Source organism: Ciconia boyciana, chromosome 23 (genome assembly GCF_034638445.1).
Source record: "Ciconia boyciana chromosome 23, ASM3463844v1, whole genome shotgun sequence".
In the NCBI taxonomy this organism is placed as follows: Eukaryota; Metazoa; Chordata; class Aves; order Ciconiiformes; family Ciconiidae; genus Ciconia; species Ciconia boyciana.
Genome location: NC_132956.1, coordinates 5,107,613 through 5,135,249, shown reverse-complemented (window position 1 = coordinate 5,135,249; position 27,637 = coordinate 5,107,613). Strand labels below are relative to the sequence as shown.

Below are 27,637 nucleotides of genomic sequence, written 5' to 3'. Positions count from 1 at the left end.
CCAGTGGGGCACCCCATGGCTTAGTCTGAGTCGCTGAAGTCGGTGAAGAACACCTCGTTGACATAACACGCGTGCCGAAAGTCTGTCTCCATCAGGGCCAGGGTGAGAGCCCATTCGAGCATGCAGAGCTCCTCATCCTCCTCGTCGGAGCTCTCTGAGGAAGAAGGGCTGAACTCCTGCAGCACAGGAGAGAGGATGAGCCCTGGCCTCGAGCGGCGTTGCACGGCCATGCCGTGCCCCAGCCCCCCGGGACACACCACCCCACTTACGACAGGCACCCTCGGCCGCTGCCGTCTGTGCCGTGGCAGCCGGCCGGCGGGCAGCTCGTGCAGGTAGATGCAGTCTGACTTGAACGGGCAGTGGCCGCGGTTCCGGACAAAGAACTTGCACCTGATTTTCCTGTGGGATTCAAAGCACAGTTGCGAGCGCAGCTCCCGGAGCAGCACGGAGCCCGCAGCCCTGCAGCCCACAGTGCCATGCACTCACCCCGTCCGCGCCTTGAAGGTTTCGATGAGCTTCGCCTTCTCACCCACGTCCGAGACCCAGTATTTGTGGGGGATGTAGTAACTGGAGGTGACCCGGCACTCTGGGCAGGCCCTGGGTGAAAGTAATGGGTGCAGGTGAGTCTCCCAGAAAGGGAGCAGGGAGCACGGGCTCAGCACCCATGCTGGGTGGTCCCACCTCCACGGCCTCATCCAGCATCCCCGTCCCCATCACAGCTCCCAAGTGCCTGTTCCCGAAGGAAACTCACTCCAATCCCAGAGCCACATTGCCAGACCCAAGGAAGGATTTCAGGGTGCAGAAGGGGCGACAGTGACCACCCAGCCGTGTCCCCATCCCCACTCACTTGATGACGGCACTCTGGAAGTCCCGGCTGCGACGCCACTTGCGGATGCAGCCCACGCAGTACGCATGGCTGCAGTTCGGAAGGATCCCAAAGAGCCGCTCCTCTGGCAGTGGCTTCTCGTACACCCGGTCCATGCAGATGCCGCACACCACGGCCTCGCTCTGGGCCCTCAGCGCCGTGGTGGGGACCGGGGCTGCCACCGCACCCAGCTCTGTGGGGACCTGCAAACAGAGCGGCACAGCATTGCAGCCCCTCGGCTCCATCACTACCCCAGCCTAGGGGACCGACGCGGGGTCACGGGGACTGCCCGGACTGCAGGAGACCCCCAAGCCCACCTCTGCAGAGTCAGTCCGTGTCGCTGTCTCCACCACTGCCTCTCTGGGGTCAGGAGAATTTGGATCCAGTCCCAGCCCTCGCGGGTGTGAGCCTGCAGGCAAGAGAGCTCTTAGAGGGGAAAAGCACATCCCGCCCCATCATCAAAGAGGCGGGCTGGCTGCTCGGAGGGCACAGGCTTAGCAGTTAAGGTCCCCACCTAAAAAAGCTGCTAGGACAGCTTTCCACAGCCCCAGCTGGGCCCCCCCAGAGATGGGGGGAGGAGGATTTGGGTCAAGGGCAGACACATGCACAGGATGCTCCACCATGACCACCCCAGTAGCCTCAGCCCCACTGGTCCCCGGGCACCCCAGCACCTACCTGAGGCACCCCGAGCTCGTGCTGAGACAAATTCTCCGCCGATGGCCCCACGGGGGACATTATCAGGTGCTGAGATGTTCTCATCTTTCTCTTCCTCCTCACCCTCCACGCCTGGCAACTTGAAGGCCATGTGCGTCACGCTGGGGACAGAGTGGGCCGAGCTGCACCGGGCTCCCCGCCAGTGCCGGGCCACTGCCGCAGGCACGCTGCCGGGCTCTGAGCCCCCGTGGCCGGGGGGCACGGAGCCATAGTGGGTCCTCGCTGGCACCGACTCCTCTTGGATGTGCTGGTAGCTGGAGGAGCCCAGGGACAGACAGACAGACAGAGGGTCCCGTCAGCCCAGCATGACACCCCCTGGCTGCCAGCCCATCCTCGTGGCATCAGGTCCCCTCCTCACTGCCCCTTACCTGCACCGCTCTCCGTAGCTGCAAAACCCGCTCTGGAAGTACCTACAGATCTGGGCTGACTTTCTGTCGTGCGAGAAGCGGCAGTTCTGGCCCCATCGACAGGATCCACGGGCAAAATTCCTGCCAGCCGGAGAAGCCGCATGGCCGGGGTCAGACCCCTGCCCCAGCCACCCCAAAATCCCACCCTGGGTCCAGCTTTGCCTGGATGGGGCCATATTTTTGGGGACCCCAGGCTGGTGTCCAGGCTCAGGAGCCCTCCCTGCCCCAGCCAGCCTTATCTCCTGGCTAATTGCAAAGCAAACGAAGCCCAGGGCTGGGCCGGGCCGGCCGAGGCACAAGGCTAGGGGCTCTCCCGGGGGCTGGGAGACAAACCGGGGGTACGGAGGGCTCGGGCAGCCCCCGGTTCCCCGTGAGGGCATGGGAAGGGGCAGGAGTCCTCGGCTTGGGGTCGGCAGGGAGGGGGTGGCCGGCCGGGGTGCTGCCGGGGACCCCCAGCCCCGGAGGGAGGGCAGCCGGACGGACAGGCTCAGTCCCCTCCAGCCCTTCACCCTCCAGGGAAAACGGGCGGGGGGAGGTTCGAGGGCATCACAAACCACCCTCTGCCCCACAGCGAGGGGCTCCAGCCCACCTCCAGCCCCCAAAAGCTGCTCCCTGCCGCTTCCCCCCCCCAAATCCTACCTGCACAGGGGTCTCGGACAGCTCCCCCGGGCCCTGAACGCCCCAGATGCCACCAGCGAGCCCGGCTCCATCTCCTCCCCAGCAGCTAAGGGGGCTGGGCGACCTCCCAGGGCTATTTATGGCCTTGGATGGGCCGGTGGGCGCAGCCGGTCCCCACCCAGGTAACCGTCACCTGCCCGGCAGGCACAGCGGCTTAACCCTCGCCCTGCCGCTCCCCCCACCCAGCGGGGACCTTTGGGGCTCCCTGTGTCCCCAGCCGCACGGGAGAGGCTGGGGACAACGGTTCGGCTTCCCCCGGGGGCACCCGAACAGAGCGGGGAGAGGGAAACGTGGGGGGGCTGCAGCTGCTCCCCGCAAACTCCCGGGTGTTCGGACCCGGCCAAGAGCAGAGCCCGGTGCCAGCACACGGCCGGGCTGTCCCGCAGCCCATCCTCGCCCAGCTTGGGGTGGCTACGGCCAGGCTCGGCTCATTGCCCACCTTCACCCCGCAGCAAGGGCCACGGCAAAGATTTGGGGCAGGGAGCGCTTGGCTTTGAGGCTGGGACCCCGCTCACGACCGGCTCTCACTGCTTTTAGGTTTAATGGGGAAACCCCCATCAAACCCCAGCAGCTGCGAGACCTGGGAATCACGGCAAATCCCTGGAAATCACAGCAAATCCCGCAAATCCCATCGCCTCTGCTGGAAACCCTCCCAAGGGCAGCCCCTCAGGGGCCAAGAGAAATCCCACAAAGAAAGGCTGGGCGCTAAAAGGTTCTTAAATATTTAGTTCAGATTTATTTAAAGTCAAGTCAGTTTGTGGACACTATTTATATTATTAAAAACACTTGGAGGTTTGTAGTTCTAGCAAAAATATACATTTCAGTTTGAGGGTTGTTATACTGTCGAGGAGGGAAGAGCAAAAAGTTCCTCAGGTGATGAGCACGCGAGTCCCGGGAAGGACAAATCCCCCGGGCTCCGTCCAGCTCACGCACGTCTCCGGTGCCTTCCCCGAGAGGGCTTCAAAGTGCTTTAGAAACGGCAATTCCTAACACCCCTGCGAGGTAGGGAGGGGAAGGGGCTGGGCGGGCAGAGAGCAGGGAAACTGAGGCACGGCAAGGAGCTGGAGGGCAGCAGGAGGGGCAGGTTTGGGATCGGCCAGCCCTGTGACATGGAGGGGAAGCCCCGCGCTCTTCCCCTTCGGGTTTTAAAGGAATTATTGCACCAGGGAAATCTGCTACCCTGAAGAGGAGGAAAACAAAATAAAACCAACTAATTTGCTCCCACAACCCCTCCTTGGGAATATCAGTATTTTAATAAGGCTGCTTGGGACACACGGGACCACGAGCTGCAGACGGGTATGTGCTGCTTCTTAGGTCAGACACCATCATCCGGAGAGCGGACCGAGCCCTTCCTGGGTCCGTCCTCTCCCAGAGCCCGGGTGATGCAGCCCCCCACGCAGGGGTCCCGTCCTGGGCGCTGGCAGCACCGTGGCGTTTCACTACAGCTGCGAGAAGTTACGAGGTAAAGTCCCAGAACGGCTCTGGGTTTAGGCAGACCCCGAAGCCTGGAGCTGTCCCCGCACTCGGGATGGCAGCAGAAGGCAGGGCAGCTTCCCCGACCCGGCCACGCTCGCCAGGAAGCTCCTGCTCATTGTGAGCATCCCACCCTCTCCCTCCCCTTCTAGAAATACTTGGCATTTACACTGGGTTTTACAGCTGCACAGCTCTTTGCAACCAATGCACTAATTCATCCCTGTGCTCCCCCTCCAAGCAGAGAGCAGGTGACAACCCAGCTCCCCTTCACAGAGGGGAAACTGAGGCAGGGCAGTTAACAGACAGGTCAGTGCCCTTTCAGCATCATGAGCACTGTGGGCCGGCCGTGGCTTTGCCTTCCCCTCGCTCGTGTTGCCGAAGGCTTTGCTCACTCGGGTGCTCGCAGGAGCCGTGCTGCCGGGGAGCCTCTGCTGCCCGCACTGCCCTGCAAAACCCCCAGAGCCCCCCGGGCTTTGGCCAGGGAGCTGCAGGAGAAGCTGCGAGCCCTGCCACCTAAACGCCGACCAGTCCCAGGCCTGCCCCCGGCCCTTTTTGGTAACTCCTGTCTGCGCAGAAAAGCCTGGGGAAGCAAAGAGGCTCTGGCCTCTGCTCTGAAGGTAAATTTTTATGAGTCAAACCCTTTTCCTCCCCCCTCCCCATCCCTCCCTCTCTCATACTGGCGTGCCGAGGGGCAGGCTCCCTCTGAAACGGGGCTACCGGGAGCAAGGGCTCCCACAGGGCACTCGGGGGAAGGCAGAGATCGCACAGTCCCTCTGGGAGACAGGAATAGGCCGCGCAGCGAGGGGGGGCCGCAGCTGAGGGTCTCTGCTAGGACAGCCCTACCCGTCTTCAAATACTCTGGCTTTTCTTTGGGAAAGAGAGAAACATCCTTTCATTACACTGTCCTAGACTTCACGGCTCAGGACTACGCCTTCAGAGTGCAATATAAAAAAGAAAATAAAGACACACTGTAAGTGCTGTTGCTGGCCCCGCCGGATACCCGCACCACGCTCAGGTCTCCTAATGACCAGAGCATCCCCCACCGATCCCAAGCTGCCGCAGGAACCCCATCGTCAGGGCCATGTAAACCGGCCGGCCGCTCCAGAGGCCCCGGGGAGCAGCTGAAGAGCTGGCCCGTAGTAACGGAAACAGTAGCTTATGATTTGCCTTTGTAAATTTGTTAGTGTGTGTTAATGGAAGCCCTGGCCTAGCAGGTGGTGGCTGCAAAATCTTACAGCATCTTGCCCTATGTACCGTATGTGGGTCACGTAGAAAAGTTTCCAGTAGAAGAAATGGAAGACATGGGGAAAGGTTTTCTTTGTTTCTGTACAAAGAGTCTTGATGGGAATCCATGGCTTCATTCTCATAAATAACAGGTCCTTAGTACATGTCCTTGTAGATCTCCTGTAGAAGCGGGTGCAGAGATGTCTCCGTCTCCGTCTTCTTGATCTTCTGCACCAGCTGGGCGTGCTCCGTCACCAGCTGCCGCAGGTCGGCCATCTTCTGCAGCAGCTTGGGGAAGAGGTACTGGGCATCCGGGTGGTTAGACTGCAGGTGAAACTCCAGCGCTCGCAGGATGTTGTCTTGGATCTTCTCCACCTGCTTCACGTTCATCAGGCCAGGACGGTCTGTGGAGAGGAAGCATGGTAGCTGTAGTGTTACGGTGTAGCCCTCCAAAGCACATGCTCCTGCTGGGGAAAGGGAGATGGGGACTGTAACCCACCCACCGTGACTCCAACCTCGTCAACTACACAAGGGGAGAAATGTGCCCTTGGACAACATATCCCACAGCAGCATATGAGGAGATGCCACTTCTGCGCTCCTTGTTCTTGGTCCAAGCTTGCTAGGTGTCACCGCCACGGAGAAGCTTTGGTTTTGGAACTGTTCAGTTCTTCTCTCATCCCCCTAAGACACCCCTGGCTGATCTCAGAGCCAGCTGCAGCTCAGCTCCCCCAGCCCAGCCCCAACCACCTCTAAAGTACAGGAGGACTCTTCCGGAGACTCGCACGGCCAAGAGCGCTTGCTCACCTCCGCACAGGATAATGGCAGCCACAAACAGAGACAGGTCACTGTCATCCAGCTCCAGCGCGTTGAATTTTACAGCAAACTCGAATTTGGGCTCCATGATCTCGTTGAAGGGCTTGCGCAGGCTACGCAGGAACTCACGAGTCACAAAGCCGTTCCCATTGGCCACCAACAGCCCATCCTTGTTCATGATAGAGGCCAGCATGGCAAAGATGGCCTCGTGCACCCCGTACTTCAGCAGAGTCACTTGGTCGTTCAAGTAGAGGCCTAAGAAGCTGGGGATGCTCTTGGCGAACTCCGTGAGCTCCCGCACGGTCTCCACCGTGGTGCACTGGCAGCGGTAGAAGACGTGCACCCCGATCTCCTTGTAGGGGGGAATTCCGTTCACTAGCTGTTTCCAGACTAGCCCCTTTTCTGCCTGCCACAAGGTGTCCATGTCATGGATCACAAAAGGCTGTTTGAAAAAGAAGCAAGCAGTTAGGAACCTGCCGCGGGGACTCGAGATACCAGCTCTGCCAAGGACACTCACATTTGTCTGCCTGTCAGTGCCCGAGCAATCCGCATCCGCCCACAACAGCACAAGTCTGCAGAGCACTGGGAATTTTCCCAGCGAGGGGCAGGACGTGTAGAGCCCACCTGGCCACAGCTAGGAACCGCTGCATGTGGAACAGCTACAGCAGGAGGGAGATGTGCAGCACCTCCCAGAGAACAGCCTCCCGTGTCGTTTCATGGCCAACCCCACCTGCCCTGGGGAGGAAACTTACTGGGGTGCTGCTGGCCTTCCCGGTCAAGATACCTCTCGCCTTCTTTTTGGTCATGTTGAAGTTTTTCAGGTAGGCGTTGTAGATGTGCTTGGAGAAAGCTTTCAGGTCGGCCACCTGCGGGTTCTGGCAGCTGATCTCACTCGCCGTCAGTCCTGCCACCAGCTTCCTCTTCTCTGCCTCCGGCATGCGGCCAAAACGGATTGCTGTCGGGGGGGGCAAAACCGATGGGTCAGGACCCTGGGGATGACCCCAGGAGATGCGTCCAGGGAGGCAGCAGCCTGCTCTGCCACCGCAGACAGACGTCTGCCGGTGAACACCTGCAGCTACGCCAACACGATGGTCCTCCAGGGCTGCAGCTCCTCTGGCATCAACACCTTCGTGAACCAGCCATTACTGCTGCCCTTGCCAACACAACCTCACGCTAAGCTCCCATCCCTGCTCCTCTGGGCTCTCGCACAAACCCCGCTTCCCACAGAAACACCTTTGCTTGGCCAGGAACAAGATGGTTACACCTGAAGTTTAAAAATCCCAGTGCAGAAGAGCAATCTGTGTGTCCAGTTCCCTCTGGGTCAACCTGTAAGGGACAGCCACGTGCCAACAGCCAGCCTGCATGGTGGGAATGAACAGCCCCTTCTTGTAGAGAAGAAGGGGATGAAGAGTTAAAGGCTCAAAGCATTGGGTTTGAAAGATGATCTCTTAGCAAGAAGAGAGCCATGGGATAAAGCAAGCTACATACAGCCTCCCCGTGCAAACCCTTCGCAGAAGGGCAGATGGCCCTGTGGCACCCAGCTGGCCAGGCCTGTGGGACAGCGGTGACACTCACCATTGTGCGACATGCCCAGCGAGAGGCATTTCTGGAAGCGGCAGTACTGGCACTTGTTCCGGTTCTTCTTCTGAATCTTGCAGCTCCGCTCGCACTTCTCGTACTCCAGCTTCATGCGGATCGTCCGGCGGAAGAAACCCTGCAGGCGGGTGGCACAGAGGGGGACACGGAGCAGGGGGACAAGGGAACAGCAGTGTTAGCACCTGTGGTTTTGGACCGGGCTGGTTTATTATCCCCAGGAGTCTCATGGAGGTTCAGCCGGGCGGGGAGGAGGAGCCCGGGGTCTCTTTGACACAAGCAGAGTGTCTAGCTCAAGGAGAGGTCGTGCGGTGGGAGAAGGGGGCTGCAGAGGAGGAACCGTGGAGGGCAGCCCACGGCCCGGTGCCGGATACCGCGTGTGTGATACTGCAGGCAGCCAGCAGGGAGGGATGGAGGAACAAGCTGCGGGCCGGCCCCAGCCTGCAGGAATGTCTGGCAGGACCTGGGCCGCTAACGCAGCCCCGCTGGCATCTGCTGTGGGGGAAAGAATTTCAGAGGCACATCCAAGCTGCGGCCAGTGATCCCAGGGGGATAAACACACAGCTCACTGCTGATCTGCAGTACAGAAAGCATCTTTAAAAGCAAAGCCAGAGTCCCCGTGGGGACAGACGGATTTGCCTTACAAAACAAAGCATGATGGGGCAAGATTTGGGCCATACGCATCTCAGGTGCCTCCCCCAGGACAGTATTTGTGTGCCTGCCTCTACACTCCACACTCTCTGGACAGGTTGCAAATTATTTTTTTTATAATCACTCAATCCCGCATCCCTGCTTTAATGCAAACCTGCTTGTTTGAAGAGATGGCATGCTCCCTGGGGTCTTATCTCTGCTTGGCATTGCTGAACCCAGCCCTCCCCAGGGCGTACATACCTTGCAGCCCTCGCAGGCGTGCACGCCGTAATGAAAGCCCGAGGCTTTGTCTCCGCAGACCCTGCACTCCACGTTCAGCGCTCCCAAGGCCGCCTCCTCGCAGCCCATCTGCAGTTGGTCCGACAGGGAAGGAGAGGAGCTCTGCGAAAGGTCTGCAAACACACAAAGGAATACGTCCTCTCGTGTAGCAGCCACAAGCCCAGTGTTGCGTCTAACTCCTCCAGCCATGGGGCTGACGAGAGATTTCCAGCACTGTCCCAGCCTGCCACTGGCATTGCATCTGGGCAGTGAACCTCTGAGATCAGGCACTGGCTGCAGGCAGATGCCATGCGCGGAGCCAAGAGTGCCCCAGTGTGCCCAGCAGCTCAGACTCCACATCAATGCCGATTTCTTCCCTCTGGCATTCGTGTCTAGGCAATGAAACCCAACCAGCAAATTTTATAATCCCCAGTTGGCAGGCGGCTGGCACAGGGCTGCCCGGCTGGAACGGCCGGGGCTCTGGAGGAGCCTCTTCAGCAGCAACAAACCTTCTCCTCCAGCTCCTACAATCAGTTTGCACTGACGACTTCAAGAAGCATCCAGAGAAGTGTTCTCAGGCCCCCTGAGAGTCCTCCCCATGTGGGGCACAACATTACCTGCCTGTCCTTTTAATTTCCATCTCCCAACCCGCTGCCAACGGCTGTGCAATGACCGCAGAGGAAGAAATAAGCCTCTCCACCATAGCTTGGCTCTCGATGTGTTATTTCACAAAGGGAAGAGATTAAAACAAGCCAAACTCCATTCACAGGCAGGTCATCTGCCCTTTGCAGCTGAGCACGCTGCCTGGAGGACACGGATGCCTGGATGCTCCAGGGACAGACGAACTCCCGCAGCTCTACTCACCTGTGTAGCTGCTCGAAGGCAGCGAGCTGTCTGGTCCTCCACTTGGGTCTGAGGGTCTGCTTGCCACCATCACTGCCTTTTCCTCTTCCTCCTCCTCTTCCCTGACCTCAGGTACTTCCTCCTGTAGTTGTTCCATAATTGATCACCCCTCAGTGCCAAGACTGCAATCCCTGTCATAGCTCTGGCATCATCCGCGTCTATCCGAGATGGACCCTACCAGGCTGTTCCTGCTAGCCTGTGGGACAGAGGGAGAAACGCACGGTGTCAGCTCTGCACGCAGAGCGTCTCAGCAGCAGGGTGGTGTGTAACCACGCTCGTCCTGCTCTGCTTTCTCTCCTTATCCAGGGAGACAAGCAGAAACTGGGGCCTTTTAAAGGTCACTTTGCAACTCTGGTATAAACACTCTGTAGGACTCAAGGAAGCAAAATCTCACTGGAATCGTATTTAAAGCCCAGCAGACAAAGCCCAGACCACAAACCAGCCCAGATGCCACCCAGGGACCTGGGCTCCCCAGCTTGCAAGTCCATAGCAGAAACACTGCCTCAGACAATGTCCCCCAGAGCCGCTAGCGCCCTGGGACGTCACGGTGGTACCCAAGGCCGGGGTTTGACAGAGCCAACACCACCAGAAAGATTAAGGTAGGGCTGGCTTCACCCTCCATCCCCACCCAGCCAAGGCAGAGCTCGGATCGAGGGCAGCGGCTCATCAGGCTCCATGCCCGTGGATGGGAGATGCTGGGGGAGCAGGGCTCGGCACGGCAGCAGGCAGTGGCCGAAAGCCCCCGGCCTGTGCGAGCCGTCTGCAAGACTGATGGCTTCCTGCCATCCCCCACACTCACGCTCCTTCCCGTTACAGTGCTGCCAGTTACAGCATTAGTGTTTATTTTCACTCGTCGTGTTGTAACTGGCTCCAGCTCCTCTGCCAAGAGCCGCAGTGTTGAACGTGTTGCTGTTGCTCCGCGCAGCTGCCGGGCCGTGCTCAGCCACGGGGTCCAGCAGCATGATCGCGATGGCCGCACAATCCAGCTAGTGTCTTAATCCTGGGTTTCCTGTGGGAGGAACGGCCCCATCCTCCCCGCTGTGTGCTTCCGCTCCTTGTTTGCCTTAGTCCATCCCAAATAGCCCACAAAAAACTCAAGCCATGCAAGCGATGCATCGTCGGTACTGTGACCGTCGCAGAGCCATTCCCACCTCCCTCCTAACCATGCTGGATCTCACCCAAGTGTCCAGCTCACACCGCAACGTCCCGGCGCTCGTTTACCTCCAGATCTTGATTCCTAAACTGACTCTTGTCAGTAATTAATATCTCAAGCCCAGTCTATGTAGAGTCACATCCACTTCCTTAAAGGAGCTATTTTTAAGTGGAGAAATGTCCATCAGAAAAGCCACTGAAATCCAGCTTCCACCAGGAAAGCCTCAATTTGCAGGCACAAGTTAATCTGACGCAGCATCTTCAAGCCCTCATTAGAGTGCAGTGAGCAAGCTACTTGCAAGGGACTCGTACAAGGGCAACCCCCGAGCAACAGGACAGCCTGCGACCCATGCCCAAGCCCGTGCCACAGCACAGGGCTTGCTGGGGGAGGGCAGCAGTGTCTGGGGGAGGGAGTCCTGGGTCACTGCTCATTTTCCCTCTCGCAGCAGACCCTCATGCCCAGCACTTTGAACTTGAGCCGCAGCCGGCTCCTTGGATTCACTGGAAAGCCGTCAGCGCCGAGCGAGGTCAGAGCTCCCTGCGAGATCAAGCAAGCAGCTGAGAGGACAAAACCTGCAAGCAGGAGGTTGAACACAAACACGTCGCAAAGCCAGGACACAAGTCACCCCCCGGAGCCGGCGCTGCACCGGACCCCGGCTCTCCCACGGGCGAGGGTTTGCTTTTCCCCTCCATGCTGGGAATTCAGACTGCAGGACAGATGGCTTTGTTTCAAGGAGAGGTACGTTAGAGGCAACTAGCAAGCACGACTGCCCTGCTCTCCTTTACAGCTGGAGCAGGCAGAGGGGGGCTTAGACAAGGGCAGAGCGCTCCCTTCCCGTGCCTCCGCAAGAGCACTAAGGGACCATTGAAGGGCTGTGTTATCCTTGGCCTCCTCTCACACATCCCACGCGGTGGGACATGGCACACAGGCAGGAAAACCTATTCATCGGAGATGGAGGGTAACGAGCTTGATCGTTTTGAAGGCTATATATAAATGAATGTACAAACATCAGGAAAATGCTTTTGCCTGGAAGAGCAGTTAATGGGGGAAGCTTCTGGCAGGAGAAATTAGTCTACAGTGAAAAATACATTCAGCAGCAGCTTAATGAGCTTCTTAGTAGCTCTCCTTTGTCTCTGGCATCCAGCACAGGCCACTTGCTTTAAACTCAGTGCGGATGGAGCCCTCTGCTTTGCATAGATGCCTCATGGCACATTGCTGTTGGAATAACGCGGGCAGATTCCTTCAGCTGCATCCCTGGCATGCTGTCCTCCATCTGCCGGGTCGTCTCAGGGCCATGTACTCCTGGGGTGGCAGTGAGTTTGTGACATGCGGCTTGCTCCCCAGATCCCACCAAAGCAACCCCAAAACTGTGCTTGGAGTCGGTCTGCCTAGAGACAGGTGTGCAGCCCTGAGAAGGGGGAAAGCAGAGGGCACGATGCACACAGACAGCGACGCTGGGCTCCAGCTAAGGCTCCCCATGAGCACACAGGCATTATGGGAAGGATAAAGATTCAGATCCCACCCTTTGAGAGTGGCTGGAGAGCCAAAGAGAGAAAAGCTTTTACCAGAAGGCTCTGAATGTATTGTTTTAATACCTCCTTGCAGGCCAAGAGCACAGGGGCCTGGGCAGAGGGAAGCTGCGAGAGCTGTTTGCACACCTGCCTTTCCCTTAGCCCTTCCCCTGTTTTTTAAACAACAGAGATAGAGGGAGAGGAGGGGGAAAAGGGATTGATTTCACACGGGAGGCTGCACCCCCTGCCTTCGGCACATGAAAGGCCAAGGCAGCCGCCGCCTGGATGAAAGGCAGGGCAGGGGCCGTGCCTGCGCACCCCGGCGTGGAGCGAGCCGGCTTGGCAGGGTCCCCGGAGAGATGTGGACCCCCGGCCCTCTCCTCTGGGCCAGGGGCAGCGGCGTGGCAGCATGCAGAGACTGCGGAGATTTGCCGAGGTTTCACACACGCTCCTCCATTCCCCTGCAAGCCCCACGGTTCAGAGTGGGGTATCCTGGGCAGCTGGGGCTCCCCAGAGGTTTGTCCAAACTCTGTCCCCCTGAGCGCGAGGAGGGACCTGCCCTGCCAGCACGGCCACGGGCAGGGCTGTTGCAGCCCCGCACCTTTGCAGGATGGCACCAGGGATGGCTGCGTGGATGGCAGAGGATGGCCAAAGGCCCCATCTCAACCCCAGGATCTCTCCATCCTTTTGGTGCCTCCACATCCAGCTGCCAAGCAGGCAGAGCCAGAGGAGGGATAACTTGGTCTCCTGTCCTTGGCTAAAAAGCCCCCCACTAGAGCACAGCACACAAGCTTCGAGCTGCAGGGAGAAGGGCAGAGATTCCTGCCCGGCATAGCCACCCCCTTTTTCCATTCGGCAGCTGTCACAGGGCAGCGATGGAAAGAGAGGATGGAAACGAGGACGGGGACCATGAATTCCTTCCTAAGCTTCTCCGGAGAATCCGGCAAAGCTGCTTCCCTTCCTCTTCCCACAGGATGGGAAGGAGCAAGAGGGCAAGCATCTCATGACTTGCTCTGCCCTTGCCTCAATCCCCGTTCCAAGCAGCTTCGGTAACCCTGGCTGAGACAGCAGCCTCCCTCCCGGGAGCCTGCAGCCAGCAGAGGGTGGGTTTGTTTGCTGGCTCCGGGCTCGGGCAGATGCCTGCTGGCTGCCCCGCTCCCACGCTGCAAACAGCGTGGGCAACAGGTTTATCTTTACCAGGAGCAGGAGCTGGCATCTATGCCAAGCTAAACCATACGGCAGGAATGGGGGGGAAGACACATGGCACAATGAGAGGAAGAAAAAACCAAGAACAAAAGTTAACAGGAGACAAATCTTCAGCGTGGACCCCCTGCAAGAAGGCAGTACTTCTCTGAAGCTGACCAAGATCCCAGCCTCCAGTTCATCAACCTGCAGCTTGTACTCTTTTGGCCCGAGAGCTCCTTGCCGCTGATTAGCATGTAAACCCTGGAGCCAAGTTCAGATAAGCAGAAGCTGACAAGCCAGCAAGGAAGTGCCCGTTTCCCCATGGTCTGTGCGCAGGAGGGGTGGTGAGGCGATGTGATGGAGAAGCCCAGTTTCTCACCAGTGTTCGAGTCCCACACACAGAGTGAAGTGTCACAGGAAGGGGACGTGCGTTTCAACACAGACACCCGGGTGCTGGCAGCCAGACAGCCACAAAATAAGAGCAAGGAAGTGCTGGTAATTAGAAGGACCTCATCTTTAAACCAGGTGTAGTTTTGCTGGTGGTGAGCTCAAACAAGAGGTAATTTTGGCATGCTCACGGGGGTGGAGAGAGGACGCCCGCCCCCATTTCCCTCCAGAAGAACATACATTTGTTTCTAATATATTTATACAGATGGGATTGACCAAGTCCCCATTGCAGTCTGGAGTGTCACCACACAGGACCCCTCCCTGGAAGACGGGAGTTTCTAGGCAAGGCAAAGTGCCAAAAAAAGGTCCAAACCTAAGGGCCAAATCACAGAGCTGATCCGCTCAAAGGAGTTGTTCAAGTTACTGTAAAAGAGGTCACCAGGAACTGCGAAAGGAAACCAATTTACCATGGGAGCACTTCTGGCTTGCATTTCTATTCCTCTGGACAAAAATATTAGCCAAATTCACAGTCAACAGAAGTGAATCCTTTTGGAAGGGGTGAGATGAGAACTCAGCCCTCTGTATGGCAGCGCTTTCTGTGACATGCAGCACATATTGAATCCACAAACAAAAACTGAACTGAATCCATAAAAAAAAAAAGATTGCAGCTTGTTGGCCATCATTTGCAGATGTCCCTTGGGTTGTGTCACTGCTTCCGATATCTGCTGATGAAGTACCAGTTTCTGTTCCTCCTCCTACACATCAGCTACTACTAATAAAAGCTGAATAAGAGCTAAGTAGATGCTGCAATACAGGAAAGGTAACTAAGTGCACAAAACAGGAGAGACAAACATTGAAAACATGTTTGTTTTTGTTCCTGAAAGATCAACACACCCCCTCATTAGCTAATGAGATCTCAACAGCACTGACTACCCAAGTGCTTCCTCCCTTACTCAAAGTCTTGGCCGCAAGGCAGGCTACACACAGAAATAAACTCCTAGAGCTAGCAAGGAAGAGCCCTTCCACACAGCCCTGGCCAGCGCTGACACTCAGGGCCAGATTTTCCCCTTGAAGCACCTGCTCAGACATTGCACCGTGCCCCAGTCCAGTCCCATGATCTTCTCTCCAACGCTGCTCTGTGCAGGCGATCTGCGTTTCACCAAGTAGGAGCCCAGCCAACAAAGCAGCAGGGTGCTGCCAGAGCTGCTATTACCGTGTTGCTGCTAATTACTCAGGAACATGTGACAGAGGGTGCAGGAGATTCCCTCGCTTGCCTTGAACAGCCAGGCTTGCCAAAATGAATCACACATCTACCGCATGTTTTAACTCACACACTTCCTGGACGCTGGGGGGGGGGGGAAGTTAAAAAGGTTACAAAACGCGCTGGATTCTTCTCTTTTTGTACCACGATTGATGCTGTCCCCAAAACCAGGTCACGGTATTTTGCTCCCAAAGGAACTTCCTGCTTTTTCACCTGTGCTGGGTTTCTTCAGAGAGCAAGAGGTATCGCAGAAACAGAAGCAAATCAGACTTTGGGCAATCAACTCACAACCAGGTGCGAAAGGGGGGTCTGCCAGGCTGCTCTTCTCTTTCAATTCATCCTCCAGGAGCTGCAGACATTGCTGGCTTCAGCAGCTCCACACATGCATCAGATGTGCTCCAAAATCTTGAGATGGCAGATACTGGGAGAGGGTTAATGCTTCTACCGGAATCATCCCTACACACCTTTCCAGCGGAGGGACTCCCTGCCCCCTTCAGCCTCTGATGAGCCGGGCTCCTTTTTTTCTGCAAAAGGCAGCTACCTTTTGCAGAAGGGGTAACAGCAGGGCAGGCAGTGAAGGGCTGAGCAGCAGTTAGCTCTTACCCAAAATCCTGCTTCATGACGTTCAGCAAATTCTGTGAACCCCCATACCTCCATTTCCTCCATCATCAAAAAAAAAACAAAACACCAAAACCCCACCAAACAAAAAAAACCCAAACCCAGGATTTCCACAGTGCTTCCTTCCTGATCCTTTCCTTGCTGCATTAGCTCACAGAGACGGCATGTTTTGGAAGCACAGAGGAATACATCGGTGCCAAGTGTCATTGTTTATTCCCGTATTATGGATTTTGACACCTGTTTGCAGTCACGCTCGCAAGTCTGGCCTCCCCGGCTCCAAGTCAGCACACCATGCCGCTTGTGACCATCTTCTCCTGTTGTACATTCCTGTACAAAGCATTTCCAAGATTACTTTCAGCAAATAAACTGGCACATCTCATCCTGGCAATTGCTGACCGATATTTGTGTTTTGCTGTCGACTTGGGACAGCCCAGAGCGCCCAGGGGCAGGAGGGGTACGTGGGTCTGACCCCCTGGAACGAGGACCACAGCCAGGAAACAAGCAGGTACCAGAAAGGTGTCATCACCGGGGCTTCTCAGAGCTGGAAACAGCATTTGAGAAGATCATTAAGTCTGGTAAGGAGAGAGGATCATCCCCACCGCACCCCAGGGCACAGCAGAGGTGGCTGCGAAGCCGTGGCAATGCTTTGGGAACACGGCTGCAAACCTAGCATACATGCTGCCGGGAGAGAGGCGCAGAACAGCTTGCACAAGGCTGCGGAGATGGTTAAGTGTCCGCAGGGGACTCTGAACCCACAGTAGGCACCCGCCGCCAGCCTGGCATCTCCTGTTTATCGTCCTCCAGCAGCCTCCACTGCTGCTCCACAAGTGCCAGCTTTCCCATCCCTGCTTCTTCTCTGCAAGTGCCAGAGAAGCCGTCTGGGATATATTCCCCTTTCTTTTACCATCCCGAAGGTGAGGAGGTTGGCAGCTCAGAGAACCCACTGAACCGCTGTAAGCCGATGCTTTCTGAAACTCCTGAAGTCCTCTCGCATGTTACTCCAGGGCACTCGGTTTGCTTACGGACCCCTTGTCCTCCCGAACCTGAGCAGGACATGTGGAAGGATCTGGTTTCAGGAACATCAGTAATTATAGAACAGGGCTGACGAGGGAGGAGCAACACGGGAACAGCAACAACACTTCCCAAGGCAAACGGTGGGCACAGGGTGTTACAGGCTCAGAGCGGCATTTGAATGGAAAATCAGGAAAGCGGCAAGCGGAACAAACTGTCACTGCAACGGGAGCACCGGTGGCAGTGAGTAAGGCCATCATTTGGCAGTGCTGCGCACACCGGGACACATCTTAGTTTTCCTGAAAGCCTCAATGTCACTGGGACACCAGCAAGCGTCACCCCTGCTTTGGACGGGGCAATCAGCTCCCCAGAAAAGCAATGAGGGTAGAAAATTAGCAGCAGGCCAATGCATCGCTCTGGATCATACACACGTGTGTGCAGCCGGCCGTAAGCTTTACTCCTAGGCTGCCAGTGCTCCCAGATCCAGGAAAATACCCACAAAAACAGTAGAAAGCCTTCTCCTTTTTGCAGCAATTGAGATTTTAGATCCCACGGGCTAACCAGGAAAAAAAAAAAAAAAAAAAAATCCACCAGCCTGTAAGTTTTGTTATGCTTACACTTGGACTCCCAGAAAAGTGCTACTGGTTTTCTAGACCTTAGCAAAATATCCTGGGCACCAGCCATGCTGCTCTGATCCCAGGGCGCAGCTGACAGTGAGCGATTATGCCCAGGCACAAGTTCAGATGATTCAGCAGGGCCTGGGAACGTACGCACTGAAACGGTTAGAACAAATCACCATGTTCGCTGCATCTCCATTTCAACCACAGAGCAGGAAAAGTGAGGGAGTCTGAGTATGACTGCATCCATCTCCGTACGGAAAACTCCACAGAACATTAGAATACCTTTGTTATAACACAAACTAGTTCAACACCCTCTTAGGGAACTGGAGAGGAATGATGTTTCCTTACTATTTTTGGCCACATTCACACAGCAAGAGCCGACTGGAGGAACAGAGGTTTCCCTGCATTTTCAGCAGCGATACTACGAGCAGTGATCATGTCAGCGTGATCCTGCCAAGACTCCTCTGCCAATTCGAGGATCGCACTGTGCTCTGACCATTTGGATTTCTGCCTCAGCCCCTAGAAAACAAAACGCTTGAGCAAAGCATTAGCACCTTTCATAACATCCTCACGCCTTTGGCACCGTCTTGGGGGTACGGAGAGAGGAGCAGAGGTACACAGCGAGCCAACGACTACCACTTCCCGACACAGCCAGCTGCTGGGAGCTCAGCGGGCTCCACCAGCTCCAGCCCCAAGCTCACGCTCACCAACAACCCTTTTCCAGAGATCCCTGTGTCCCTAAGTCCCACAACATAACACCTGTCCCATGGACATGAGAGCCCACGGATTTTTTTCAGAGATGTGGGTCTCTGACCATCAGCCCTCATGGGGTTAACAGCTTTCAAGGTCCAACAGCTCTAGCAGAATCCATATAATCAACTTAAAGGTGAAAAGCAGATTTAGGCATATTCAGAAATATTCCAGATTTGCATGAAGATGAAATCAAGAGCTGCATTGAAGAAATGTTTGTAAAAAGTCAGGCAGGATAGGGATTTGAGCTTAGGTTCCCACCACCAAGGTGACTACACAAAACACTGCTTATTTTGAAGCCATCTCACCCGTCCTCTCTTTGGCCTGACAAAGCCTTTCCTAATGAGACATTCATTAGGCAGTAGTATGGTTCAGAGTAAACTTTGTCTTAACAGACCATCAAAGAAATGCTTCCCTATCAGCTCATGTAGGAAAGCTCATCTGCCCTTTTAAACCACCGGAACTGTTCCCTGTCTCCATCCCACATCTCTATTAAGGGATTGAACATGCATGTTCTGGTTTTTGGTATTTCAAGTTCCAGTTCCCAGACCAGGGCAAACCAGAAAATGCAGCATGAGGGCAACGATTCTGGTTAGCATGGACATTACCTGGCTGTTGCTATCCACAAGCCTCAGAGATGTGCTCTGGCTTGACCCAGCACCACGAGAAATGTTTGTGTTTCTGGCTTGTGCTTTCATCCTGCCACCTCCTCCCCAGCCAGGATTCCCCTGCAAACCCCACACTTTCGAGCAGAACCTGTCCACGGGGATCCCGAGGGAAGCACCCTGACACACACATACACGTATGTCAGAGCCCTTTACAAAGCCAGTTTCAAAGATCTGACCCAAATGATCTCAGATGTTCACAAGCTCTTGGCTAAGCCTTGGAGGACACAGACATTTTCCAGATGCTATGACCATAGCAGTGAATATTACAGCATTTCAAGAAGGCATCCTGAAACTAATTTACATCTCGAGTCAGTTCTGCTCTGAACCCTTCGTGCAATCAAGCAGGGCTCCAGTGAACATCATGCCAAAATATTTATTTTGGGGAAGATGCATTTCACAATCTCCTTGACCAAAAAGCTTCATATTGGCATCAGTTGTTCCACTCTAAACCCTGCTTTGGGAAAGTCATTTCCTAGGCATTCTGCCAATGCAAGCGCATTTCAGAGTATAAAATAAAAAAAAAGAACTTACTTCTACAGAAAAATCTTATTTGTAATCACTATGGAAATCACTTCCGCTTGTCTAGACCTTCCCAGAGTCTCCAGAATTATTGCAGCAGTGAGAAGCAGTATATATCTGAATAGTGACACTTCTAGAAAAGCAGAGATTGCTCTGCAGCACCTGATGAGAAAGCAGCTACACAGCCTGACAGATCTGTGGGTATCAGCAAGGGCAGCTGATCCTGCTATAAAGCAAGGGAGCCAATACAAACCACAAAATAAACCAACATCTCCAAAATTTCATAGTCAGGGCAAGCCAGGCTGTGTTTTGGCAGCAAATAACCTTTCAGGCATAAGCACTGTAACATCATCTCAGGCAATTAAAAAATAATTTGCATGTCAGGTCCCGCTGCACGAAGGAGCCCAAAAGTCTCGTTGTGCTAATTCCTCAGTCTCTAAGAAAATTTGCAGATTTCCAGTTCATAATTCAATAGCCACAGATGAAATATTCCCCCGAAAGGCAAACAAGATGTACTGTACAAAAATACATATTTGTCAACAGGCAACAGGCTAGAGAGACGGAGACCATTAACATCAGTAAGCAATTCTGTACAACAATGCTCTTCTGATCAGCAAAGCCTCATGTGGCTCATGACAAAATCCTCTCCACACGCTGCAAAGATCCTTGGAAGCCCAAGTCTCGAATGCCAGACCAGAGACAGCACAACAGTTGCACAAACTTGACACAGAAAACCACATCTCTGTCCAGCTAAACACCTTAGACACGTGTCGCGGCAAAAATAAATCCACCCCCTATGCGCACACAACCACAGCGCTGTTAGAAGCTACACGCAGCATTTGGGTGCAGGGCAACTGCAATGAAAACTTTTGGGCATTGCTTCAGAGGTCTGCAGGGAGGACGCCGTCCCCCCAGCCCGTGCTGACCACCTCCTCAAAATCCCTGTCCCAGCTCGGCTGTAACCTGCTCAGCTTTGTCCTAGCGAGGCATTATATAGCGATAGATGGTATTGGTACCACTGCCAGGACGCGTGTCCGGATCGTTAGGTGATTATTTACCCAAGTATGGCCCCTGATCTCATACGCCCTCCCCAGTTTACAAGAGCCAATTTCAGTCGTAAAATATCAGTGAAATAATCAAATATTAAGTTGCTATACTTTGACAGTAACAGTCAGCTTAGAAGAACAGGATTAGACCATGATACTCACAGCATACTCCTAAGCATAATCCATAAAGATCGTATTCAGAAACTGAACAAAAACAAGGCATAGAGTTGAAATTTAAGAAGAAATTTAAGGAAGTTTAAGCTTATGGACAAAAGCAAAACTTGCTGAAAGCAAGCTGCACTTTCTAGGCTCTTCCCTATCCCAAATTTTTAAAAACATACGTAGGACAAGTGCTTTGGTAGATCACCCGCGTGCGAAAGGGAAGGGTTACCTCTCCGGAGCAGCTGTCCCCGTCTCCCTGTCGCTGAAAGCCACCGTTCAGTTACCATGTCAGCACGAAGAGATGAAAACCGAAGTAATCTGCAAGAGAACATAACGCGAATTTCCATGGCTGTGCTGAAGGCCAGATATTTATGCCGCTGGGAGAACTGTGCCAGATCCAGCGACAGCTCTGAAAATTAAACACACCTCTACCGCACGTTGAAACCATAGGCTGGGGTGACTCCCCTCACGCCGTGGGGAGGCAGCCACCACGCGCCATCGCAGCCGTCTCCCCCGGCCTCCGGCAGCTTCTGCAAACCGGGAAGTAGAGCAAACCCCCGGGTGTCCCAACAGAGATGGCCCCGACCCCTCACCAGGCTTTGAGCATCAAGATGTCACCTTTGCCTTATGTCACCTGCAACCAGAGGCCGATGACCCTGAGCTTTTATGACAATGCATGAAGTTGATGGTAGAAAAAAGTCTATGGTGGCCATAAGGTGGCTTGTTTACTCAGCTTGCTTAATCCACCTTTAAGAGGCTGCCAGAAAGTTACTGCAACTTTAATGAACTTCCCTCTCGGGTGGTTGAAACTCAAGGATTCAACAGAGTTCATTCACTCTTCTTGGTTTTCCTGATAACTTTGCAAATAGCCTTGTACGAATTTCAGGCTCAGGAGAGCAGTAAGAGACCAAGACTGGAAAAAAATGGCTTACGAGGCTTTGAACTAGAGGACTTAGAGAAAACACGTTCTATTTTTAGACACAGTTATGCAGACTAACTGGACTAACATATTAAACAAAGATGTTGCGAACATGATGCTACTTGAACCCAAGTACCCTCCCTGATATTACCCCGGTTTAGCTGCTCCTCCTACCCCAATGGAAAAGCCCCATTTCGTATCGCTACCTCCAACACGGGATGACTTGCAAGGCAGCCGAGCGCCGGCAACGAACCCGGCATCGCCAGCCCCCTGCCGAGAAGGGCAGCTCGGCCGGCAAGCCGGCAAGTTCAGGGCAGAGAGTGAATCCCACCCCGTGCCGCATGCCCTCCTGCACCTCCTGGGTCTGACATGGCACCGGGAGCCGCAGCTGCTCAGAAGAGGATGAAAAAAGAAAGCAAATTCCCTGCCCCAAAAGCCGAGGCTGCCGGCGCACTCGCATGAGCATGAAGGGTGTTTCCTATGCTGCTGAGCAGCCCAGGTACATCCAGGGGAGGGCATGAGCGTGAGATCCAAAAAAATAACCCCAGTCCCTTGCATTGGAGCATCATTCACAGAATCACAGAATCGGATAGGTTGGAAAAGACCTTTAAGATCATCGAGTCCAACCGTAAACCTAACGCTACCAAGCCCACCACTACACCATGGCCCTAAGCACCTCATCCACACGGCTTTTAAATACCTCCAGGGATGGCGACTCAACCGCTTCCCTGGGCAGCCTGTTCCAGTGCTTGATAACCCTTTCAGTGAAGTAAAATTTCCTAATATCCAGTCTAAACCTCCCCTGGTGCAACTTGAGGCCATTTCCTCTGGTCCTATCACTTGTTACCTGGGAGAAGAGACCGACCCCACCTCTCTACACCCTCCTGTCAGGCAGTTGTAGAGAGCGAGGAGGTCTCCCCTCAGCCTCCTTTTCTCCAGGCTGAACAACCCCAGGTCCCTCAGCCGCTCCCCATCAGCCTTGTGCTCCAGACCCTTCCCCAGCTCCGTTGCCCTTCTCTGGACACGCTCCAGCCCCTCCATGTCTCTCTTGTGGTGAGGGGCCCAACACTGAACACAGCATTCGAGGTGCGGCCTCACCAGTGCCGAGTACAGGGGGACGATCACTGCCCCAGTCCTGCTGGCCACGCTATTGCTGATACAAGCCAGGATGCCATGGGCCTTCTTGGCCACCTGGGCACACTGCTGGTTCGCATCAGGATCGCTCTTTCTTCCGGTCAGCGATATAAAAATCCCAGCCCCTCTTGAAGAAGGCGATTGCCCTCGGTTTACAGGCAGAGGGGCTGAGACAAGCCTGCCCAAAAGTTAGCCGGCGAGGGAAGGAGCGCAGATCCAGCGCCCAGCCCTCTGCTTTAGTGGGGGCCATAAAACTGCACACAGTAACTTCACTTTCACAGCAGGACGTTAAAGCTACAGCAGGTTTCTCATCCCCTCCCTCCCAAAACAGAAGGTAGGTTTTCTAAACACCCCAAAGTTTTTCTTTAACCTTCCTGACGAGGAACAATAATAAAGTCATTACAACCCCACCGGCACATCAGGAGCGGGCTTTCTTCATCTCCACCAGCAATAAAACCCATCCCTGATTCAGTAATGAAGTGTAACGTTGACACTGTCAACGAGGGTGTGAATCACGCGCTGGGGAGCGCACAAATCACTCTCCCATCGCAGATCAGAGCACTTTGCTGCTGCTGCCGCCAGAGATCTGAGAATTAAAACTAAATTACTGTCTCACCTCGTCCTGCTCACAGCTAAATGCCAGGGCATGCCCCACCGCCATCACACACAAGGCAATACTTGCGCCAGCTCAGCAGGGCATGGAGGGAACCTGCCGGCACATCCCTCCTGAGAGCTTCCTCCTGCATCCCTGGCTGACACACGATAAGTCACGGAGAGAGCTCGCACCTCAGCACAGCCTGGAGCATGTTTGGACCAGGAGGGGAAAGGGGTTCTCTGCTGAAGGCAGCAAGGGAGTTTGCATGAAGAGAGATGGCGGGAGGAGGGCCAAGCGGAGCAGAAACGAGAAACGGGACACGGGCTGCTTCAACCTGCAGGCCACCGGTTCAAGAGATCAACGCTGCTACCGGCCTCGGGACTCCGATTCATGGGGCAGCCACAGAAACATCCTCTTTCCATGCTCGGATCCCTCTGCGTCATCATGATGGACGTCGCCGGGACCCTACGGCACGTCCAAAGCCTGCTTGCCTCTGCCCACCCACGACCCGTTCACAGGGGCTTTCCCAACGTGTGGGGGCTCAACGGACCGATTCCTTCCTGCAAGCACGGTCGTCCCGCGCGTGCAAGAGGCCTCCCAGCACAGCTGTTGAAGGGGAAGGTGGCCAAGGCTGAGATAAGTTACACCAGGACGCTCTTTGAAGCCACGCAGATACAATACAGTCAATGACAGACAGATGCTTTGGGAAAAGCATAGATGGGGTGGTCACAGAGGGCGCGTATTAGCTCCCGCTCTACCGACAAGCTGCGTCTTCAGCCGCTTTTCCTCCCTGTCCCTTGATTTTCCATCCAGGGACACTAAAACACACCTACCTCGTAAACAGGTTTTGAGCCTTAATTCCTTGATTTCTGTAAACAGGTTGGAGGCTGTCTGACCATAAACCAATAAGGCTGTTAAACAGCATTTGAGATGGTCAGCACACACAAACTTTTGGAAGTATAGCGAGGCCAGGAGGCCTTTTGACCCCGCAAAAAAGGGGAGGTCAAAACTCATCTGTGGAGGAACAGTTCAATGTAACAACAGGATCCTTGTTGGTTATAATAACAGAGCTTGGAGCTAGCCAACGAGGAAGGAAAAAATGCAACAGGTTGGTAGAACAAAACAAAGGAGGGAAGCAGGAGGTAAAAGAAAATTAGGTGTCATGCTTCAAGGGCCTACCACATACCTCTGCACACTCCTTTCCTTTACCTTTCACCTAGGATTTCTACAAACGCTTTTAAAGCTAATTAAGAGTTACATTCAACCTAGCCTGCACGCAGGTACGACCTTCCTGCATTCGGCTACGAGCGTTCGCAGCGCGGGACAAGCAACCTTGTGCAGAACTTTCAAGTGCTTTAGAGCCACTATTTAATAAAGGCGGCAGGACCTCTACTTTATAGGTGGAAAAAGCACGGCACAAAAAGTAAACATCTTCTATCTGGGATCTCAGGGAAAGCAGGAGCAGAACGTGGAGATACGAGGGATGAGAAAAGGACTCTCAGATCCTTTCTCAAGCAACGCCTCACTCAATGCACCCCTGATGGACCATCCCGACCCTCTTGCTTCTCCTCCTTCCAGCCCCAGACCCCAGCAGTGCCCCTCACTGGTACCCTAAAACCACAGCCCAATTCCCCCTCTGTCACCCCACCCCGGCAGAGAAGAAAGGCAGACTGTCCCCCCCAGCCTCCCACGGCTGGGCCAAGTCCCTGATTTCCCAAGCAGGAACGAGAGCCTGCACCCTAAAGTCACCCCTGTGTCCCTGCCCCCTCCAAATCACTGCCCCCCAAGATCCCTCCCTGCCTCCTGGCCGCTCAGCCCCGTCCCACCAGAGCTCCCTGCCCCTTCCACCCCACACCCTCGGAAAGCCCCACGCACCATCTCCTCAAACCCAGCCCCACACAGAGCCCCCATCAGCCCCCTACTCCCCACAGCACTGCCTGCCCCTCCGCCCCACACCCTGCCTCCTACCTTCTATCCCCCCACGTTCGCAATGCCCCACACCCCATGTCCCTGTCCCCCCACACCCCATCCCTGCTGCCCCACACCCGTCCCTCACACCCCCCATCCCTGCTGCCCCACACCCCGTGCCCCTATCTCCCCCACACCCCATGTCCCTGTGTCCCCCACACCCCATGTCCCTGTGTCCCCCACACCCCCATCCCCGCTGCCCCACACCCCCGTCCCTCACACGCCCCATCCCCACTGCCCCACACCCCGTGCCCCTATCCCCCCACACCTTGTCCCCACTGCCCCACACCCCATGTCCCTGTCCCCCCACACCCCATGTCCCTGTCCCCTCACACCCCGTCCCCGCTGCCCCACACCCCCGTCCCCGCTGCCCCACAGACCCCTGCCCCACACCCCTACCTCCCCACGCCGTGCCCCTGTCCCCCGCGGGTCCCCACCTCCCCGCCCCGCGCCCCCTGGAGCCCCCGCCTCCCCACAGGCCTGGCCCCGCTCACCTCCCGCGGCGGCCCCGCTCCCGGCCCGCCGCTCCCCCCGCCGCCGGCGCCCCAGCTCCCACCCACACGTCACTGCGCCCGCCCTGACGCCACCGCATACCCAGCGCCCCTCAGCCAATCGCCGCCGCCGGGAAGTCCTTACCGCATCACCACGGCAACGGCCCAAGCCCGCCCCGCCCCGCCCCGCCGCGCGGCGCCCCCTGGCGGGCGCGGACCACACTCTCCGCCATGAGGCGGGCGCGGGGCCTCATGGGAAATGTAGGCGCTGCCCGCGGGGCATGCTGGGTAGGGAGCGCGGGGTGGAGGCGCAAAATGGCGGCGGTGTCCCTGAGGAGCGGGTCTCCAGCGCTGCTCCCCCTCTGTCACAACAAATAATTGTAAATTGTGATCCGAACTGGGTTGTCCTGAGACACTGCTGCCCTACCCTTGCTGGACAAGAAAGTTAATCTTACCTAAAAAATGTGCCTTTGTCTAATAAGCAGGATGTGGCTGGCGAAAGCAGAAGTTTAACTGATGTATTACTAGCCCAGTTAGTAAACCATGAAGAACTGCTAAAAGGTAGGAAACTAGGGGAAAGGTAATTCCGGAAGGGGGAGGTGGTGACCACCGGCTCACCGCCCACCTACCCCAGTCGTACCACCACCTCAGACGATGAAGTTGAAGAAGAACGACTAGGCACGCGTACTAATTTACATGCCGGGTGAAGAGATTTTAACCAATCATTTAATAGAATAACACTGCATATGTATTAGGAAGTTGAATATGTTAATGCTTTGTGTATAAATAACTTAATTTGAAAGCTGTGTGCGCTGTCTTGAGACAGACACTCATATCTGCGCAAATATGCAACAAAGCGCCTCTGCTCGCTGTGTGTATTGGTGTTTCGCACACCGGGTAAAAGAACCCTGATTTTTTGGGGACGACACCTCGGCGTCACGGCCACCCGGTCCCAGCGCCTGCGGGCTGCCCTGCCGCGGCTGAGGGGGACCCGCCGCTAGGCCCAAGCCTCCCCCCGGGCCCCACGGCCGTGGAGGGAGAGGGGGCCACGGCCGTGCAGCGCGGCTGGGGGGAACTTGCATCCTGCCTGCAGGCGCGAGGGCAGAGGGGCTGGCAGCCTTCCTGGGAACCCCCCGCTAAACCCTCCCGGGTCAGGCCGGTGTGTGGCTGTAACCGGGGACGTGTCTTGGGGAGGAAAGCCCCGGAGGCAGCGCTGAGCTCCGTGTCCCAGGCAGAGTGGCTCGTCCGGAGGCACTCGCTGCGGCAGGACCAGAAAAGGAGCCAGGCACGGGCTGCTGAGCCCTCACCGGGCAGCCCTGGGCAGGAGGCCTGGCTGTAACCAGCATGCTCCAGCCCACGCTGTGCTGGAACGGGGAGGGAATAGGGATTGGTCTCGGGCAATGAAACTGGGACTTGAGGTCCAAAGAGCTGCTGGCACCAGCTCTGCCGGGGCCGGTGTTTCGCTGGACGCTATGGGACCATCACGATACGCCACTCGAGGTGCCTGCGGGAGCTCTGGGGCTCTCCTCCCCTTCCCGGTCTGAGCCCCTCACTGCTTTCTGACCCCCCTCCCCAGGGCTTGGTCAGCTGCCTGCCGGGGGTGTTGCAAGGCTTCTGCTGTCAATGCCATTACTTGAGGTCTGTGATGGAGCTAATTTTATGCCTTCACACCCTAGGTAAACCACAGCAGTGGCTAATCTGATAAGTGATGTTATGTTTAAAAAGCACAGGCCCTGTTCCCGCTGCAGTTACTCAAGGAGCGGTACAGAGCTGAGATGATGCCCCTCGTTAATGCAGATGGAGCCACAATTAGGATTTGGCCCGTCCTTCCCGAAAACGTGGAACCCCAGGCCAGCGCACCAAGACAGCAGAGTCTGGGCAGAGCTGCGGGCTTGGGGCTGCAAAAGATTCACGTAGAGAGCGTCAAGGCTTGTTTCTGACCCTGCAAATGCTCACGCATGTGATGTTACCCCACAGAGAGCTCCAGGAGGTTTCCCACAGGAGACCCCCATGGGCGTGCAGACCCCGCACACACCCACGCTGCTGCAGGGGCGGGATGG

The 27,637-nt window shown here is 55.7% G+C and overlaps 2 protein-coding genes across 3 annotated transcripts; both read right to left on the bottom strand.

Moving 5' to 3' along the window:
* Nucleotides 1–20: 20 nt before the first annotated feature.
* LOC140643372 (uncharacterized) lies at nt 21–2,696 on the bottom strand. Its single transcript, XM_072845037.1, has 8 exons — nt 2,626–2,696; nt 1,948–2,067; nt 1,541–1,833; nt 1,183–1,274; nt 848–1,068; nt 487–597; nt 279–399; nt 21–173 (listed from the first exon to the last, which is right to left on the bottom strand). Exons 1-8 carry the CDS (start codon nt 2,694–2,696, stop codon nt 21–23), a joined length of 1,182 nt encoding a protein of 393 aa, XP_072701138.1.
* A 687-nt stretch (nt 2,697–3,383) lies between these two features.
* PPARD (peroxisome proliferator activated receptor delta) lies at nt 3,384–25,637 on the bottom strand. Of its 2 annotated transcripts, none has more exons than XM_072844675.1 (8): nt 25,581–25,637; nt 20,700–20,788; nt 9,541–9,775; nt 8,659–8,810; nt 7,750–7,888; nt 6,927–7,129; nt 6,166–6,616; nt 3,384–5,765 (listed from the first exon to the last, which is right to left on the bottom strand). In XM_072844675.1, exons 3-8 carry the CDS (start codon nt 9,674–9,676, stop codon nt 5,518–5,520), a joined length of 1,329 nt encoding a protein of 442 aa, XP_072700776.1. In that variant the 5' UTR covers nt 9,677–9,775; nt 20,700–20,788; nt 25,581–25,637; the 3' UTR covers nt 3,384–5,517. The 2 variants fall into 2 exon arrangements, with proteins under 2 accessions (XP_072700776.1, XP_072700777.1); XM_072844676.1 differs by having other exon boundaries at nt 9,541–9,661.
* Between the last annotated feature and the right edge of the window lie 2,000 nt (nt 25,638–27,637).